Genomic DNA, 20,124 nt, shown 5'->3' with positions numbered 1-20,124 from the left:
ATTGGCATTGCCGTGCTTGGCTCCACCTCATCAAGTTATCCAAGAGGGTAGAAGCAGAACCGGAAACTTAGGGCTGCAAAGTCCCGGGAGGGGGACATTTGAATGGGACTAAGGTACAAGAACATGAGGAAAATGTGGCAGAGAGGGTATGTTCGAATTAGGGTGGTAGTGTAGACATACCCAGAGAGAAGAGGCACTTTGGGAAAACCCAAAGTCCAGAGGCCTTGTTTCATCATATTTCATCATCTAGAGGGACCTCCTAGACCAGGTCACACGCGATCAAGAGGTAAACCAGCTTCTAGTGCCATGGGCATATGGATGGGGCATAAGTCTAAGTAGTGCACACAGGTCTTAGACACAAAGAGGGTACCCTGATCAGTTATGATCTCCTTGGGTATCCCCACCCTCAAGAAGATTGGAACTAACTCCCTTGCTATTGTCTTCGAATGTGTATTTCTCAGGGTTACTGCCTCAGGATATCGGGTGGGACCTCGATAGGTAAGAGTATGAATGGGTCTCTTAAGTGTGGTCGGGGCCCATGAAGCTGGCATTCAGGGCAAAAGGCACAATACAGCCGGACCTCCATATACACCCTGGGCCAGTAGAACCTTCATAAAATCCAATCTGTGGTCTTCCCAATACCTAGGTGACCCCGAATAAATGACTGTGGGCTAGGTCCAGCACGGCTCGCCAGTGATTCTGGGGCACCAAGAGCTTTTCCACCTCCTCTTCTGGGCCTGGTGACACTCGGTACAGTAGGTCCCCCTGGATAATGTAATAGGGCCTAGGCCCATGAGCCTTCCTTCTACGGGGACCCCGTTTACCTCAACTACCTCTTTCCGGATGTTTTGATACAACGGGTCGTTGGCCTGGTCCTGTCCAAAATTTTCAAGTGAGGGACCTACCTGCCTGGGCTCTGGGGAACCTTCAGCCCCTGCTGTAACAGGGGGCCCTGCTGAGCTAGGCCCAGCCTCAGGCTCGTCTACCGCTCGCAGTGCTCCATTTTCGGTTGGCTCAGTTTCCCCACCGGCCAGGGCCTGTCTTTGGTTCTGGGTCAGGATTCGAGTGCCCAGTCTCTTGGCTGCCCTCCTTTTCTTCCTTGCTTTCAGGGGTTTTCCAGGTTCAGAAAATAGGTCCTGGGAAAATTTGTGAAAAATTGGGAAGGGAGTCTCTTCCTTCCCCTCAGTTGTAGGGACAACAAGGCAATAACAGACATCTCCATGGACACCGCAGATCCCTGTGCACTTTGTATGAGTCAGCTGATTTGGTTCCATTCGCTGCCCTGAGCCCAATGTGACAGTGCTCCCTGAGTCCACAAGGGCCGTGGTCTCTACTCCATTCATCTTAACGGGTGGGGTGTACAGATGCGGGGTCATTGCTACGCCTGCCAAATATATGAGAATTCAAGGGCCTCCCAGGTACCTTAGGTCACAGTGCATGGGTTCTGTTATGTTTGGACAGCGTGCCGCTATATGCCCTATCTCCCTGTATGCATAGCATCGATACCCTGCACGGGGCATCCCCCTATTTCTTGGATTACTGGGTCTTACCCCCGACTTTCCTGCCTCTGGTCCCCAAGTCCCTTCGTGGCTTCTGACCGCTCTTCTGTTTCCTTCTTCCCCAGCCATGTCTTTCCAGAGGGTTCAGAGCCACAGTCCTTTGGGCTTAGTCCAGCTCTTTTATTGCTCCGGACTTCTTTGCTGAGGGGTTGCAAGAGTCCTTTAGTCGTTAATTGTGTTTCCACAAGGGCTACCATGTAATCATACAAAGAGGGTACGTTCTGGCTGACCCAGACTCGCAGATCAGGTGGTAGGCCCCTCAGAAACCGGTCCAGGACAACAATTTCCATGATCTTCTCTGGGCTGTAGGTCTCTGGCTGTAACCATTTTCGGGCCAAGCAGGGACCGTGCTCCATCTGAGCCATGTACCTGAGCGGTCAGAGCCTTGATCTCCATTATTAGCTCCTGTAAGGTGGCTCGATCCTGGGCAGCCTGGCTCATCAGCAGTTGGTTTGTTTCCTGCTGTAGTCCCACTGACTCTGGCTGGGCAGCCACTTGAGGCCAGATATCTTCTTGCTGTGCTGCAGTGGCTTCTTGAGGGCCTTTAGTACACCCTCCGTCTTCTTTTTCTCTCGTCTTAGTAAGGTGGCCTAGCCTGCCCTGGGTAGGTCTGCTGCAAGGTCTTACTGAAGCGAAACCATCCCACTTCTGACACCACTTGTGGCAGGGTCAGTCCTACTCCTGAGCCCCTGACCTTTGGTCAGCCCACTGTCCCACTGTTTAGGAGGCACAGTGGCCCCAGGCCATATGTTATCACAATGAATTTTTATTTCCTTCCTCCACTCATCATGATTTCATTGACCTCCCTCATGATCCTTTTAGACATCCCTTTTCCAAGACGAGAAGTCCCCATCTGATTAATCTCTCATCTTATGCAAGTCAAGTCGTGTGAATAATTCCTTTACTTGGTTTTACACCATTGGCTGATTATTTCTGTAAGGACATCCCTACTTTGTGTCTCATGAGAAGGAGTAAATGACACTTCCTCGTTTACTTCCTCATACTCCCATAGGTCTTCCTTTCCTAAGATGAAAAGTCCCAGGTTTAATAACATCTCATCTTAAGCAATCTCTTCAAGCCCCCTAACAGTTTTGGTTTCTCTTTTCTGTCTCTTGTCATGTCTACTATTTTTTTTTGAAGATGTGGTGACCAGGTCTGAGTGCAATATGTGGGCACAACATAGATTTCTGCAGAGACAATTTAGTCTACAGAAGAGAAGAGTGAGGGGGGATTTGAGAGCAGCCTTCAACTTCCTGAAGGGAGGTTCCACAGACGAAGGAGAGGCTCTGTTCACAGTGGTGCATTGCACAACAAGGAGCAATAGTGTCAAATTGCAGTTGGGAAGGTCTAGGTTGGACAATCTATTTCCCTAGAAGGTTGGGGAAGGACGGGGATCAATGCCCAAGAGAGGTGGTAGAATCTCCATGCCTGGAATTTTTTAAGTCTTGACCTGACAAACCTTAGATGTATTGATTTAGTTGGGATTGGTCCTGCTTTCGGCAGGGGGCTCCACTTGATGACCTCCTGAGCTCTCTTCCAGCTCTATGATTCTATATTTCTATAAAAGGAGAAAGTATAAAGACTGTGTATTTTCAGTCTGAAAAAGGGTTGACTTGGTGGATAGGAAAAGGGCTAGGTTGTGGAAACAGAAAACCATTCACTCAGCTCCTGGCATGTCTTCCCTTCACCAGATTATTGGTGCCACCTGTCCTTGGTGTGTCACAGTATGGACCATGCATGGAGATCTGGTACTCCCCTCTCAACAATATGCAATAGGGGTATAGCTACAGGAGGTGAGATTAAAATATTGTGTCATTTCCACTTGGAAAAGAGATGACTGGGAGGATATGAGATGGTCTATGATGTCATGCAGGTTGTGTAAAAATGGGTCAAGGAAAGATTATTTATTTCTTCCTGTAACTCAACTGGGAGGTCATCCAATCTATAGGCAGAGGATTTCATACAGCATGATGTATTTCCTCCCAGTAAGCCTGTGGAAATGCTTTTCCAAAGGGTGAGGTACAAATTCAAGCAACACAAATGGAGACAACTCTATGACTTGTACTTAGACTGTTCCCCCAGGTTCTCACACTCACCCTGTAATGTCAGGTCATGAAAGGATTTGTCTGACTGTCCAGCAACCAACTCATGAAAGAGGGCAAAAGCATCATGTCACCAGTCAGATCAGTACAGAGGTGAGCCAGAGAGTCTGAGTGCTGGGAGTGAACATTAGGCCCTTTTCTGCATCAATTTCCACAGCAGCCTGTCCCGGATTTGCTTTGTCATCACCCCATAGATGATCGGGTGTAGCAGGGGGGGCACCAGGATTTTCACATTGATCATGAGACTGAGCACAGGCGGGGGCACATCAGAACCAATCCTCTGCATGAGGGAGACAAAGAGATCTGGGATGTACAAGGCTGAGAGGGCGCAGAGATGAGTCCCACAGGTCCCAAATGCCTTGAGCCGAGCGTCCTTCGTGGGCAGTCGGAAGATGGCCCTGAGGATCAGAATGTAGGAAACAGCAATGAAAAACCCATCCACACTGGGCACAAGGAATACAATACAGATGCTGTAGTAAGTACTGGGGCGGATGTCAGCACAAGCCAGGGACACCACAGAAAAGTGCTTGCAGTACGTGAGAGGGATGATGTTGCTTCTGCAGTATGGCCACTGACTCCCCATAATGGGTATGGGAAGTATGATTATGAAGGCACGGAGCACCGCAGCGAAGCAGATCTTGGCTACAATGGAATTTGTCAGGATGGTGGAATGTCTCAGGGGATCACAGATGGCCACGTAGCGATCAAACGCCATGGCCACGAAGATCCCAGACTGTATCACTAAAAAGAAGTGACTAAGGTACAGCTGGGTGAAGCAAGCACCAAAAGTGATCTCTCTAGAATTGAACCAGAAGATGCTCAGTGTTTTGGGCACAATGGACGTGGACAGGAGCAGGTCGGTGAGAAGCAGAATGCAGAGGAAATAGTACATGGGCTCATGGAGGCTCGGCTCCCTCTTCACGATGTACAGAATGCTCATGCTCCCCAAGATGGATACAATGTACATAACAGAGAAAGGGATGGAGATCCAGCCATGGGCCGCCTCCAGGCCAGGGATGCCCAGCAGGATGAAGGTGGAGGGGTTGGTGAAGTCAGTTGTGTTAGAATCTGACATGGGTCCAGGAGCTGGCTTCCAACGCTGAAGCAGAATGGAGTCTCCTACAAGTACCTTATATTCCCCTGACTTCCGGTATGTGCCCAGTGTCCCAGGTGATGGTCGGAGTATAAATATCTGGATAGAGACACAATGTCAATATGAGACACTCCATGCACTACGGGAGAATGTTCACATTTGGGAAGCAAGTTGGTTGCTCCTCACCCACTGAAAATGACATTTTTGTTATTAAAACAAAGGAATTAGAATCAGCTAAACCAACTAAGGCCAAGACCATATTTTCTGGAGCTCCATGTGTCAGTAATTCCAGGTTCCTCGTAAACACCAGCAGATAACAAGGGTTTGCCTCCTGCTTCTCATTCCTTGTTCCTCAATGCAATAAACTCAAGCTGCTGAGCCCGTTATGCGGAGAATCCCCCTTAACTGACATGCTCAGCATCGGAGAGTGGAAAATAATCAAAACAACTTTAATAAGACATGTGCCAAGGAAACATCCCAGGTAGAGCCCATCTCAAAAAGAAGGGCAGACGTAAATGACAAAAGCTCCAGGGACCCACCTGCTCTGTCAGCGCAGTGCTCAAAATGAAGGAACCCTTTGGATGCCTAGGGAACAGGAAGGAGAATAAGATGCTCTGGGCATACAGAGGTTTGGACATCTAGTCTCCCTGTAGGGGTGCAGCAGACAGAAATTGGTGTCTGAGATGAGCCCTGAGAGTCGGGTGATTGCCAAAGTGGAACAGCCTGAAAACGCTATTGAGTTGAAAGAAGAGATAATGGACACGTACATGACAGAGGAGGTGACAATAATGGAACTTCCGCCATTCAAATGGACAAAGAGAGAAATGTCCCTCCCCCCCGTGTAATATCTGTGGACCAGGCCTGAGACTCCCTGCTTGCCTCCTCCCACTCGCACACCCCTTAGACACACGGCTGCAGGGCGGGTTTTCTTTCAAAACTGTGAGTCTGGAGGGGGTGGGGAAACCCCCAACACATTCCCATTGGCCGGTTTCTGACCACAAACTGGCCAATGGGAGCTCCTGTTTCAACAACAGGCAGCCAGGAAGAAAAAGGGGCTCCAGAGCACCTGGCTGCAGCCAGTGGCTGGTAGGCAGGGAGGGTGATTCCGGAACGGGCTGCTGGCTGATAAGTCTCCTGGGCAGACCCTGTCTCTGGCACCCCAACTCCTCCCTTTCCCAATGCTCTGCCCCCCACTGCTTCTCCCTACTCCACATACCCAAATGCTCTGACCCGACCTCCTGTACCCAGATCCTTTCTCAGACCCAGCTCCCCAACCCCTGTCCCAGATCATCGGTTCCTACCTAAATCCCTGCACCCCCCCCCGTACCCCAATTCCCTGTCCTAAGACACAGTCCAACCCCCTGCACCTCAGTCCAGTGTCCCAGGTTACAGTTGCCTCCTTCCTTACCCCAAGCTCCCTTCTGTACGTAGCCTCCGTCCCAGAACCCCACTCCTCCTCCATTTGTATCATAGAAGAGTGCAGCCCTTGGCCACTTGCCAAATCCTTGGCAATAGATGATGCTCTAGAAATGCCAACGCTGCACCAATGCATGACTAAAAGAGATTGAGAGGAAACCTTGTGACCGGAGTTGAGGAATCTTCTTTGGGTCGAGGACTGCTGGCCCACGGAAAAATCATTCGGGCTGGAGGCAGTGAAGGCTTGAGAGACAGTGCAGGCTCCCCAAGGCTGTGGGGAGAAATCCCTGAGCTCCGGGGGGGGGGAGGGGCAGATCCAGGCAAGCTGGGGACCACATCTGGCCTCTGGGCCTTAGATCCCCACCCCTGATTTGAACAGAAGAATGGGAATGTACACTGGGATTTCTTCTGAGGAATTTCTGAGATGGCTCCAATTCACGATTCCTGAGTGAAACAAAGGGTGTGTCTAGACTACATGCCTCCTTCGATGGAGGCATGTAGATTAGCCAGATCGGAAGAGGGAAATGAAGCCGCGATTAAAATAATCGCGGCTTCATTTAAATTTAAATGGCTGCCCCGATCTGCCGATCAGCTGTTTGTCGGCAGATCGGGGGAGTCTGGACGCGATGCCCCGACAAAGAAGCCTTTCTTCATCGACACAGGTAAGCCTCGTGAAACCAGGCTTACCTGTGTCGATGAAGAAAGGCTTCTTTGTCGGGGCATCGCGTCCAGACTCCCCCGATCTGCCGACAAACAGCTGATCGGCAGATCGGGGCAGCCATTTAAATTTAAATGAAGCCGCGATTATTTTAATCGCGGCTTCATTTCCCTCTTCCGATCTGGCTAATCTACATGCCTCCGTCGAAGGAGGCATGTAGTCTAGACACACCCAAAGTGAATAACTTTGGCTTAAAATGCAGGTCAGTGGAAAATGGAAGGTACCAAATGGTGGAGGTTGGGGAGCAGCAAAGCAACACATAACAGAGGAAAGGGAAATATTGATCGCAAGGAATAAAAAGGGGATGTTATGATAAGGGATGTTGAAGAGAACAGGTGAAAATCCCTGGCAGAGCCATGTGTCACACCAAGCGGCCTAGGAACTCTATTAAGAAGAAAACAAACCCTAGGAGAAGTTTAAGATGATCCTTAGCCAGAGAAAGAAAAGCTGTAAGTGTTGCTGATAACCTAGCTGTGATCAATCCATAGCTTTGTGCTGCGAGGAGAAGGAAGCAGTATGAGACACAGCTAGCACATGAGGTGAGGAAATATTTTCCCACCCATCAGCATCCAAAGGGGCTATTAAACCATGTCTCCAGGAGAACTCAGAGTTCTGAACAGAAGTTACGAATGGACAAATTAATCCCACAGCCCACTTGGAACAAGAGGAGGCAGGCTGGAAACAGCAGAGAGAAAACAAACAAAAAAAAAAGCGGGGGAACAATACTGAGATGAACATCAAGTATTTAAAATGGTATTTTCAAATAGTTTTCCCAAGTTTAGGAAAGAATGGAAAGGTTGTTATGGAATCAGTTGAAAATGAATATCGTGGATCATAGTTAATGCCAGGCAACCACAGGGTTTTTGGAGACCTGGTCTTGTGAAATCAATCTGATTTCTTTCTTGAAGCAGAGCGCACGTGTGGTTGATTAAGGAAATCGCTCGGATGTGATTTAGTACTGGGAACTAGACCTGTAAACATGAAACCTACACAACAGCCTTAAGCAAGTGTAAAACAGACTCAGCCCTCGCTGGCGGACAGATCAGCCAATGGGGATTTTTCCAATGGGGATCAGAGAATCATAGAACGATAGAGCTGGAAGAGACCTCAGAAGGTCATCAAGTCCAGCCCCCTGCTCTAGGCAGGACCAATCCAAACTTAATCAACCCAGCCAGGGCTTTGTCTGCAGGGCTCACCCCGAAGCCTGAGGAACGTTGATATTTTCATGAATGACCTGGAAGCAAATAAAAAACCCGGGCACAAAATTGTCCGATGTGTCAAATATTGGCAGAGCGTTCACCTCAGGGTCCTGGCCTTCCCTCATAAAGAGCCCTCGTGTGAGGTTGAACGTGCCACCCTGGCTCTGGGACAATAACAATGGATTTGACGTCATGGAAACATTGTGTTGTCATGAGCCCTGTTCCGCAAATCCTTTTGCCTCTGCACACGACACTGGAGGAACAGACGAGGTCCAGCATCACGCCTGGGCTTCACGTTCACAAACGATAGTGAAATATTGGGCAGTTCCAGGAAAAAGCCACAAAATCGATGGGAGGTGGAAGACAATGCCTGGCTGAGAGACATTTAACTGATGACCAAGCCAAGAATTTCAGTGGGAGAGACTCAGGTGCCCTCACGGGAGAAGCTAAGTGAGGCCCGTGGACTGAAAGTTGAAGTTGGACACATTTCTGAGTGAAATAAGGGCCGAAGCTTTAGCCCTGAGGGTGAGTAGCCACTGGGATGCACTGCCAATGGGGGATGCTTCAGCTCCCCATCTCTGCAGACCCAGATGGGATATGTCTGCCTGAGGCCTCGACTAGATGTGTGAGGCACAGGGGCTCAGCTATAGCTCTGTAGAGTAAATACAACCAACACTGACTGCAGGGCTCCCTTCACCATGGGGAACCCCTCCCCCCGAGATGGCGGCTAAGTGGGTAATAGGATTTTTCCATTAACCTCATGCTCCCTTTCCAGGGAATACTCGCTACAGCTGTACCTCTCAGGCAGGAGGGCAGAGGGAGGTGGATTTTTAGCTGATGGCCTGAAAAAAAACCCACAGTTTGGGGCTGAATTAACAGCAGCCAGGCAGGAAGGTCACAGGTGGGCCAGGGAGCTCTGAGTCACACTGGGTAGGCCTGGGATAAAGGATCATGTCTGGTCACAGAGCTCATTACTGGGGTACCTGCCTAAAATCAATGGGGAGTGTTCTGCAGGAGATCCAGTTGGATGATCTAATGACTCCTTTTCACCTTCGAACCTGTGAATGGGTCAATAATGAAAACAGAATCCAGCTTTTATAGTCCCTGTATCTCACCACACACCAACCAGGGAACATTCTTCCGTTATGGGGAAGGCCAGACCTTATAACATAGAGAAAAGATAAAAGCTGGTCTAATCCCTGATTGGCCCGTGGAACTTTGTGCCACACACACAGTAAGAGCAAAGAGGTAAGGGGAACGCAATTTACAAATGGACCGGCTGTTGAGAGTCGCTGAAGAAACAGGCTTTACTTAAGGCAGCCTAACTCCAGTCATCTGAAGAATTGTGTGTTGCCCATGAAAGCTCATGATCCCATCTCCATGGTGTGTCAGTCGTTAAGATGCGGCTAGACTATTTGTTGATTTTTAAGTTTTTCCTGTTACAGACTCACTCGGCTCCCATTCTGAACGGACAACTCTTTTACAATTGCTTTCAGATTTGCCAAATTTTTAATGTTTAGACTATAATTTTCCATTGCCTCATCTCTGTCTTTGGCTGACCTGTTTGTTGATAGTTTCCGCCATAACCTTCAATCAAATAGGGAACAGGAAGGAGAAAAGACGTCTTGCTCATTTTGGAATATTTGTTCTAACTGTTCAGCGAGGACCCCTACACCTCCATGCATCCCAGCACATGGATGGGAGGTAACAGCAGCTACAGGCCTCACCTGCAATAGGAGGCGGTGCCAGGCTCTGTGAATTATCCCACAATTGACTTACGAGGTCTTCTTCCTCCATTCTTGTTCCAAGGGGAGTTTTACCTCAGTGGGGCCTAAGGAAAGTCTGGGTCACAGACTCGGAATTGGCCTTGTATTGTGCCTCTCTTAACATCTTTTGTCCCGAAGGATCATCTGTGGCACCGAAATGTAGCCACCTGAGGGCTGGAGGCAACCAGCCAACCCGAGGGCCCAGCCAAAAGGGACATTTTGGCCTGAGGTACTAGAAAAATCTCACCTCTGGAGGAGGGTCCCTGGGATGTTTAGTAGCTCAGCAGAGGAGAAAGAACCAGAGACTGACTCTTTATCTCTAGTGTTGTGGAGCAGGGAAGCTCCTCAGCTCAGGATGGTACCTGTGAGTGCTGAGAGCGACGTGTCTTCCCTCAGAATCCCCCTCAGGTAGACGCGTCCCGCACCTCTCTCAGCCCAGCGTCTGCAGCAGCGTCCCACACCGAGAGACAACTTAGGGCTGTGCGCTGGTTATATCACAGCTCTGGGCAGTCCCGGGGGGGTTGTCTCAGCCTCTAGGGGAGAAGTGGCCTCTGGATGCAAAAAAGTCTGGAAACCGGCCTGTCTGTGGCTGGGCTATTTTTCCAGCGGGTTAACAGTAAACAGTAATTAAGGGGCCTTCCCAAAGGGAGGTGAGATCCATTGGGGTCTGGGCTGACCCAGACGTTAATTTGCTGTTCTGTGTATTTGTGAATATTTATATTTTGCGGTTAATTAGGAAGAAAACTGCAGATAAAAGCGAGCTCTTTCTAGGGCCTGACGCTCTGCAAAGGCCTGGGAGGGACAGAACTAAGACAGCTCTGGAGACAGGTCACTGAGGGAAAACTTGAAAACTTTCTGCAGGCACATGGGGGTGTCTGTGCGACATTAAAGACCAGTAACTATCGTCCCTCTGTGCTGCACCTTTCATGGAAGGTGTACAAAGGCCCAGGCAAAGGAACATCACTAGGAACCCATTGTCAATATACAGATAGGTAAACTGAGGCACTGGGAGGCTTAAATTGTCCAAGGTCATAGTGAGGGTGAATTGGAGGATGAGAGACCGAACCCAGGAGTCCTGACTTCCCTGCCAGAACATTGGTCCCTCCCTCAAGCCAAGAGGGAAATCGACTCCCGCTCCAGCAGGCCTGTTTCTTGCGTCGGAGATGGAGGAAAGGCCGGAAGAGGAAGCCAGAGCCTGAGCAGATTTTCACGGTGACTCTGAGGGTCTCAGAGGGAGCTGGAGTGTGGGAGCTCCCCGCCCCTGGGAGGGGTGAACTCCGGGTCTGCGCTTCCCCTGCCACCCAGAGACCTGCTCACCCAGAACAGGCCCTGGGTCTCCCTCCTACACACTCCCAGGGGAGAACCCCTGGGGCCAGAGGGAGACCAGAGGCCGGGGCAGAGAAAAGGGGGCTGTGGGGAAGTAAGTGAGGCACCTTCTTGGAGACGGAACCACCGTGAGCCTCCGATGGAGTATTGTCCCACAATGCAGCAGACGCTGGGCAGAGATTCTGACTGAGGTTTGAGGCCGGGTTTCACAAGAGATTTGAACCTTAGGATCTTGGAGGGGAGGGGGGGGGGGGGCACCTCTCACCAGCTCATGGAACTCCTCTCATGTCCTGTTCTGTGTGTTTGGATTTGACCCTTTCTGCAGGTGGCCGCGGCCATCAATTCGGAACTGCTTCACGGGACTGTCTGCCTCGGGGACCTGGAGACCATCTTGGCCGGAGTTGCGGGGCTGGGTTTTTTGAACTGCAGTGGAGCACTCGACGGGATTCACATCCCAATCCGTGCACCGCCCCATCCTCACTGTCCTTATGTGAGTGGGGGAAGGGTTCCTCTACTGTGGGAACTCTCCCGGCTCCTACATGACCCTGATGAAATGGGCTAGTGAAAGGAACTGAGGGTATGTCTACACTACAGCGCTAATTCGAACTAATTTAGCTCATCCACACTTAAAAACTAGTTCGAATTAGCGTTTTGCTAATTCGAACTAGCAAGTCCACACAGAGTGGACCCTGAACTGAGGTTAAGGCTGGCCGGAAGCAGTGCCGGCAGGGCGTCAGAGTAGGACTTAGAGCGTGGAGCTGCTGTCTCAGGCTAGCCAAGGGCTGTGCTTAAAGGGACCCGACCCCCACCCCGGACAGACAGTTCTCAGGGCTTGCAAAGCAGTCCTGGCTTGGATTGCCCGGAGTACCCACACTGGGCACATCACACCACTCGGCCATCAGCCCGGCTGCACTTGCCGCAGGCTGCCATCTGGGGAGAGGGGACAATTGGGGGGCTGCAGGAGAGCTTCCACCCCCAGAAGCCCACAGAGCCAGCCCAGTCCTCCCCATCGGGGGCTCATACCCCATTCCTCCCTCACCTCCTTCCACTTACCCTTCCCTAGCCCCCCTTCCTGATGTACAAAATAAATGACACGTGTGTTCAAAAATAGAATCTCTCTTTATTGAACAAAACTCAGGGAGACTGGGAAAAGGAGGTGGGAGAGGGGAAGTCAGAGGGTGGGAGAGGGGAGGGCAACTAAAATGATCAGGGATTTGGAACAGGTCCCATATGAAGAGAGGCTAAAGAGACTGGGACTTTTCAGTTTAGAAAAGAGGAGACTGAGGGGGGATAGGATAGAGGTCTCTAAAAGCAGGAGTTGGGTGGAGAGGGTGCATACAGAAAAGTTCTTCATTAGTTCCCATAATAGAAGGACTAGAGGACACCAAAGGAAAGGAACGGGTAGCAGGCTTCAAACTAGTAACAGAAAGTTCTTCTTCACAAAGCAAAGAGTCAACCTGTGGAACTCCTTGCTGCAGGAGTCTGTGAAGGCTAGAACTAGAACAGAGTTTAAAGAGAAGTGAGATCAATTCATGGAGGTTGAGTCCATGGAGTGGTATTAGCCAGGGGGTAGGAGTGGTGTCCCTGCCCAAAGTTTGTGGAAGGCTGGAGAGAGATGGCACGAGACAAATGGCTTGGTCACTGTCTTCGGTCCATCCCCTCCAGGGTCCCTAGTGTTGGCCGCTGTCGGCAGACAGGCTACTGGGCTAGATGGACCTTTGGTCTGACCCAGTACAGCCATTGTAAGCTCACGGCTCAGCGTCTGGGGTCTCAGCGGACCACCTTGATTTTCATGCACACCTGCTCCTGGGTGGCCAGGCTGGCAGCTCTCCTGCCCTAGGCGGCCACTTTCCTGTGCCTAGTGCGGCGGTCGTGGGCAAGGTCCACGATGTCTGCACTAGACCAGGTGGGTGCCCGCCTCTTGCGGTCCAGGGCAAGCTCCCGGGAGCCGCCAGCCTGGTCCTGGGAAGAGGGGGAGGGCTGGGGGGCATCGGGTGGCTGGCCCGAGCCATGCCAGGTGAAGGGTCTGCTGGCTGGGTGCTGGCAGGCTTGCACCTGGCACGGGCACCGTAGCCAGCCCGTGCCCCTTTAAGGGCTCCGGGGCCGGGAGGGGGGCAGATGAGTTTCCGTGGTGTTGGCCAGAGTGGCCACCAGGGAAAGCTGGGGAGGGCTAGCCTCCCACTAGTTCGAATAAAGGGGCTACACAGCCCTTAATTTGAACTAGCAAGTTCGAACTAGGCTTAGTCCTCGTAAAATGAGTTTACCTAGTTTGAACTAAGCGCTCCGCTAGTTTGAATTAAGTTCAAACTAGCGGAGCGCTAGTGTAGCGCCTATGAAAGTTAATTCGAACTAACATCCATTAGTTCGAATTAACTTTGTAGTGTAGACATACCCCTCTCTCTCTCTCTCTTTTTCTTCATTTCTAATAAATCTCACCTTAGATAGTAAGAACTGCTTGTTAGTGTGTATTTGGCGAAGTCATGAAATATTCATTGACCCGCGAGATGATGCGTCTGATCCTTTGGCCTTGGTAGAACTTTGATGAATAAGATTTTCAGCAATCACTGCTGCAGAAGAGGTCCCCAGATTCATATAAACACAGTCCAGCTACGGAATGCCATCCCCTACCAGCGTGAACATAAGAACATAACAAGGGTCCTACTGAGTGAGACGAAATGTCCCTCTAGATCAGTATCTTGACTTCCCACAGTGCTTCAGACTTCAGTTCAGGTGCTTCAGAGGGAATGAGCAGAACAGACAATCATCTAGTGAGTCATCCCCCATCGCCCATTAACAGCTTCTGGCAAACACAGTGTGGCATCCCGTCCTTGCCTGTCCTTGCCAATAGCTATTGACGGAACCTTCCATGAATATATCTTTTTCCCTTTTGTAGCCCTTTGACAGTACTGGCCTACAGAGCATGCTCTGGCAAAGACTTCCACAGGTTGACCCTGTGTTGTGTGAATAATTTATTACATTAGATGAGCCCTACTCCACGTGATATCAGAACACTTTCTTATTTACTTTCTCCACACCAGTCATGACTGCATTGACCTCCCTCATGACCCCTGGGCTGTGTCCAGACTCAGGGGTTTTTTCGAAAAAAGTAGCCTTTTTTCGAAAAAACTTCCCCTGCGTCCAGACTCAAGCCGCGTTCTTTCGATGGCGGTAAATCTCAATTTACGAGGAAGAACGCCTTCTTTCGAAAGTTCCTCTTTCGAAAGAAGGCGTTCTTCAATGTAAATAGGGCTTCTTCGAAAGAGAGCATCCAGACTCACTGGATGCTTTCTTTTGAAAAAGCAAGCCGCTTTTTCGAAATTTCTCCGTGCAGTCTAGACGCTCTCTTTCGAAAGAGGCTCTTTCGAAAGATGCTTTCGAAAGAGCCTCTTTCGAAAGAGGCTTGCAGTCTAGACATAGCCCTTTAGACATCCCTTTCCAAGATGAGACATCTTTTTCTGATTAATCTCTCATTTTGTGCAAGTCTAGTTGTGTGAATAATTCCTTTGGTTTGGTTTTACACCATTGGCTGATTATGTCTGCAAGGCCATCCCTAGTTTGTGTCTTATGAGAAGGAGTAAGTGACAGTACCTCATTTAGAATAGAGGTAGAAATGTAGCTGTGTTAGTCTGGTGCAGCTGACACAAAAAACAGGAGAGTGTAGCACTTTAAAGACTAACAAGATGGTTTAATAGGTGATGAGCTTTCGTGGGCCAGACCCACTTCGTCAGATCAAATGGTGGAAGAAAATTGTCACAACCATATATACCGAAGGATACAATTAAAAAAAAGTGAACACATTTGAAAAGGACAAATCACATTTCAGAACAGAAGGGGCATGGGGAGGAAGGGAGGGAGGTAAATGTCTGCGAGCTAGTGATATTAGAGGTGATAACTGGGGAAGCTATCTTTGTAATGGGTAAGATAATTAGCATCTTTATTCAAATTTGCGTGTAAAGTGTCGAATTTAAGCATGAATGACAGTTCAGAGGATTCTCTTTGAAGTGAAGTCTTAAAAGGTCTTTGAAGCAGGATATCAAGTTGTTGAGACCTTGTACCTCATTTACTTCTTCAAAACCCATTATCATTTCCGAGATCTCTCTCATACTCTCATTAGTCTTCCCTTTCCTAAGCTGAAAAGTCCCAGGTTTAATAATATCTCATCTTTTGCCAGCTGTTCCATTCCCCTAATATTTTTGGTTCATCTTTTCTGTCCATCATTTCCACTTTTTTTTAAGATGCGGTGACTCGGTCTGGGTGCAATATGAGGGCACAACATGTACTTTTCCAGAGACAATTTAGTCTGCAGAAGAGAAGAGTGAGGGGGGATTTGAGAGCAGCCTTCGACTTCCTGAAGGGGGGTTCCAAAGAGGATGGAGAGAGGCTGTTCTCAGTGGGGGCAGATGGCAGAATAAGGAACAATGGGCTCAAGTTACAGTAGTGGAGGTCTAGGTGGGATATTAGGAAAAACTATTTCACGAGGAGTGTGGGGAAGCTCTGGGATGGGTTCCCTAGGGAGGTGTTGGAATCTCCCCCTACAAAGAGATGGAATCTCCCTATTGCTAGAGGTGTTTAAGTCCTGGCTTGAAAAAGCCCTGGCTTGGATGATTGAGTTGGGGTTGGTCCTGCCTTGGGCAGGGGGCTGGATCCAATGACTCCTGAGGTCTCCTCCAGCCCTAGGATTCTACGATTCTACGATTGTATAATACAATATTTTCTTCCTCTTATTTATCTCTTTCCTAAAGATCCCCAACAATCTGTAAGTTTTTTGTGTGTTGTCCCTGCACATTGAATGACACACTGACTCCACAATCTCCTTCTTGAATGGTAAAAGCTAATTTAGACCCGTCGTTTTCTAGCTGTAGTTGGGATTACGTTTTGCAATGGGCAGGACTTTGGCCATACCATGCTGGAGCATATTTTCAGATTTAGGCATAGCCCTCCTGGGAGTCCAAGGTATCATTTCTCCAATGTCAGGCTTTTCCTCCAGCTGTCTCTCTATTGCTGTCATGGCCTAGCAACCAAAAAGTCCCCTCGGCTGCCCTTCTGCCTTTCTCCTGACCCAGCTTTTTCTGCCTTCTCCAGTCATTGTGTTTTTCAAGGCTGGACCAAATCTTTCTTCCTCTATTAGAATACTGAGCTAGATGGACCTTTCATCTGACCCAGTATGGCTGTTCTTATGTTCTTATGTTCTCTCTCCCCTCATCTGTCGAGATTCCAATCCTTTTATTTCCACTCCGGTGCAGACACGCCAGAGAAAACTGAATTTTATCTACAAGGCACTTACTTCTTTCAGGTGTCTGGGTGAGATTTCATGAGGGCTTCAATGACCAACCAATTTACAGAAAGATGCCTTTTCCCCAGCCTCCTGTCCCTTAGCACAGGAGGAGTGTCTGAAGAATATAGGGAAAGCACGGAGACAGAAGGATAAGAACATAAGAACGGCCGTACTGGGTCAGGCCAAAGGTCCATCTAGCCCAGTATCCTGTCTGCCGACAGTGGCCAGCACCAGGTGCCCCAGAGAGGGTGGACTGAAGACAATGATCAAGCAATTTGTCTCCTGCCATCCCTCTCCAGCCTCTGACAAACAGAGGCCAGGGACACCATTTCTATTCCCTGGGTAATAGCCTTTTATGGACCTAACCGCCATGAAATTATCTAGCTTCTCTTTAAACTCTGTTATAGTCCTAGCCTTCACAGCCTCCTCTGGCAAGGAGTTCCACAGGTTGACTACACGCTGTGTGAAAAAGAACTTTCTTTTATTAGTTTTAAACCGGCTACCCATTAATTTCATTTGGTGTCCTCTAGTTCATCTATCATGGGAACTAATAAATAACTTGTCTTTATTCGCCCTCTCCACACCACTCATGATTTTATAGACCTCTATCATATCCCCCCTCAGTCTCCTCTTTTCTAAACTGCAAAGTCCCAGTCGTTTTAACCTCTCTTCATATTGGACCCGTTCCAAACCCTTAATCATTTTAGTTGCCCTTTTCTGAACCCTTTTCAAGGCCAAAATATCTTTTTGGAGGATCTAGATGGTTCATGCAATCGAAGATGTATTTATAGGGTTAAATACACTCGGTGTGCAGTGTTAATCAAAAACATTAACAAAATGATGGGAATCATTAGGAAAGGGAGAGAAAATAAGACAAAAAATCGCATACGGCTCCTCTATAAACCCATATAATGCCCACATGTGGAACAATGAACATCAGAATATAAGATCAGCCATTCTGGGTCAGTCACCTGTGTTCTGACAGCGGCCAATACCAGATGCACCAGAGGGAGGGAACCCACCAGGTGATCCTCACATGGTATCTCCCCTGTCGCCCATTTCCGGATAAACAGATGCCAGGGCACAATTCCTACTCATCCTGGCTAATAGCCATTGATGGACTTAACCTCTATGAATGTATCTATTTCTTTCTTTAATCCTGTAAAAGTCCTGGTCTTCACCAAATCCTCTGACAAGGAGTTCCACAGGTTAACTATGCACTGAGTGAAGAAAATCCCCCTTTTGTTTGTTTTAAACCTGTTACATATTAATTTAATTTGGTGATTACTAGTTCTTATGTTACAGGAACAAGTAAATACTTTTCCTTATTCACTTTCACCACACAACTCATAATTTTATAGACCTCTCTCATATCCCTGCCCTTAGTCTCCTCTCTTCTAAGATGAAAAGTCTCAGTCATTTTAAACTCTCTTCAAATGGCACCTGTTCCAAACATCTAATCATTTTTGTTGCCCTTGTCTTGAACCTTTTGCAATGCCAAGATCTGCATGCAAATTTGGTGGCCCCAAATCATTGCAGATACAATAAAAAAGAGCAGTGAAAATTATTAAGCTATGGAATGGCTTCTGTAGAAGGAGACTGGAAAAGAAATAACTGGGAGGATAGAAAAATGTCTATAAAGCCATGAAGGTTGTGCAAAAACGGGACAAGGAAATATTATTTATTCCTTCATATAACACGGCAACTGGGGGTCCCCATTCAATAGGCAGCAGATTTCAAAGGAACAACAAGACGTATTTTTTCATGGTCACCCTGTGGAAACACTTTGCCAAAGAGTGAGGTACAGTTACAAGCCATACGAAAGAGGAAATTCAGGGACTTAGACCTAAACCGATTCCCCGGTTTCTCATGCTGACCCTGTATAGTCATGAAAGGACTCAGGATTTGTCTGACTGTCCAGGAAACGATTGAGGAAGGAGGGCTCAGCGTCATGTCACCAGTCAGCTCAGCATGGTACAGAGTCGGTGAGTCTGAGCTCCAGGAGTGAACGTTAGGCCCTTTTCTGAGTAACTATCCGCAACAGCCTGTCCCTAATTTGCTTTGTTCTCACCCCATAGATGATCGGGTGTAGCATGGGGGGCACCAAGAGGTACATATTAGCAATAAGGATGAGCACAGGCAGGGGCACATTAGAACCAACCCTCTGCATGAGGGAGACAAAAAGATCTGGGATGTAAAAGGCTGAGATGGCGCAGAGGTGAGAGCCACAGGTCCCAAATGCCTTGAGCCGATCATCCTTTGTAGGCAGTCGAAAGATGGCCCTGAGGATCTGGATGTAGGACACAGCAATGAAAAACCCATCCACACTGGGCACAAGGAATGTCACACAGACACTGTAGTAACTACTGGGGCGGATGTCGGCACAGGCCAGGGACACCACAGAAAAGTGTTTGCAGTACGAGTGGGGGATGATGTTGGTTTTGCAGTACGGCCACCGACTCCCCATGATGGGAATGGGAAGTATGATCATGAAGCCGCGCAGCACCACGGCCACGCAGATCTTGGCTACAATGGAATTTGTCAGGATGGTGGAATGTCTCAGGGGATGGCAGATGGCCACGTAGCGATCAAAAGCCATGGCCACGAAGATCCCCGACTCCATTGCTGCAAAGCTGTTAATGAAGTACACCTGGGTGAAGCAGGCACCAAAATCGATCTCCCTGGAATTGAACCAGAAGATGCTCAGTGTTTTGGGCACAATGGACGTGGACAGGACCAGGTCGGTGACGGCCAGCATGCAGAGGAAATAGTACATGGGCTCATGGAGGCTCGGCTCCCTCTTCACAATGTACAGGATGGTGAAGTTCCCCAAGATGGCTACAATGTACATGACACAGAAGGGGATGGAGATCCAGCCATGGGCCGCCTCCAGGCCAGGGATGCCCAGCAGGATGAAGATGGACGGGTTGGTGAAGGTGGTTGTGTTGGAATCTGACATGGATTCCAGGAGCTGGCTTCCAACTCTGAGGCAGAATGGAGTCTCCTACGAGTACCTTATATTCCCCTGACTTCTGGTATGTGCTCAGTGCCCCAGGTGATGGTCGCAATACAAATACCTGGATGGAGACACAATGTCAATATGACTACGGGAGAAAGTTCTCATTGGGGAAGCAGGTTGGTTGCTCCTCACCCACTGAAAATGACATTTTATTATTCTAACACAGGAATTATGAACAACTGTCCCTAGTAATGCCCAATCCAGATTTGCTGGAGCTCCATGTGTCAGTAATTCCAGTTACATATCAGGCACCAGCAGATAACAATGTTTGGCTACTGGTTCTCCTTCATTGTTTTTCAAGGCAATAAACCCAACCTGCGGAGCCCATGCTGCAGAGAGTTCACCAAGACATGTGGTGAGGGAAACATCCGAGGTGGAGTCCACCTCAGAGAGAAGGCCAGAAATAACTGACAGCAGCTCCATGGACCCACCTACTCTGTCGAATCAGTGGTCAAAACCAAGGGACCCTTTGGATGCCTACAGAATGGGATGGAGAATAACATACTCTGGGCATGCATGCAGGTTTGTTCACCCATCTCTTTGTAGGGGGTATAGCAGATACAAAAGGGGTGTCTGAGATGGGCTCTGAGAGTCGGGGTGGTTGCCAAAGTGGAACAGCCTGAAAATGCTGGGACCGTTGAGTTTAAAGAA

General features: G+C 48.9%; 2 protein-coding genes across 2 annotated transcripts; both read right to left on the bottom strand.

Annotated features, from left to right (window-relative positions):
• Positions 1-3,788: 3,788 nt before the first annotated feature.
• LOC149526108 (olfactory receptor 52B2-like) lies at positions 3,789-4,244 on the bottom strand. The gene has a single exon (XM_089773093.1). It carries the CDS (start codon positions 4,242-4,244, stop codon positions 3,789-3,791), a length of 456 nt encoding a protein of 151 aa, XP_089629219.1.
• Positions 4,245-18,465: 14,221 nt separating this feature from the next.
• LOC142831082 (olfactory receptor 52M1-like) lies at positions 18,466-19,413 on the bottom strand. The gene has a single exon (XM_075940282.2). The coding sequence runs from the start codon at positions 19,411-19,413 to the stop codon at positions 18,466-18,468; it is 948 nt and encodes a 315-aa protein (XP_075796397.2).
• Positions 19,414-20,124: the final 711 nt, after the last annotated feature.

This window comes from Pelodiscus sinensis, chromosome 1 (genome assembly GCF_052426305.1).
Source record: "Pelodiscus sinensis isolate ZL-2025 chromosome 1, ASM5242630v1, whole genome shotgun sequence".
Classification (NCBI taxonomy): domain Eukaryota; kingdom Metazoa; phylum Chordata; order Testudines; family Trionychidae; genus Pelodiscus; species Pelodiscus sinensis.
Note: the sequence above shows the minus strand (reverse complement) of the source record. Positions and strands in the feature narration are given on the sequence as shown.

Bases quoted from the DNA above. Each gene is read 5' to 3' on its own strand.
- LOC149526108 (XM_089773093.1), bottom strand. From the start codon at position 4,244: ATGGGGAGTCAGTGGCCATACTGCAGAAGCAACATCATCCCTCTCACG.
- LOC142831082 (XM_075940282.2), bottom strand. From the start codon at position 19,413: ATGTCAGATTCCAACACAACCACCTTCACCAACCCGTCCATCTTCATC.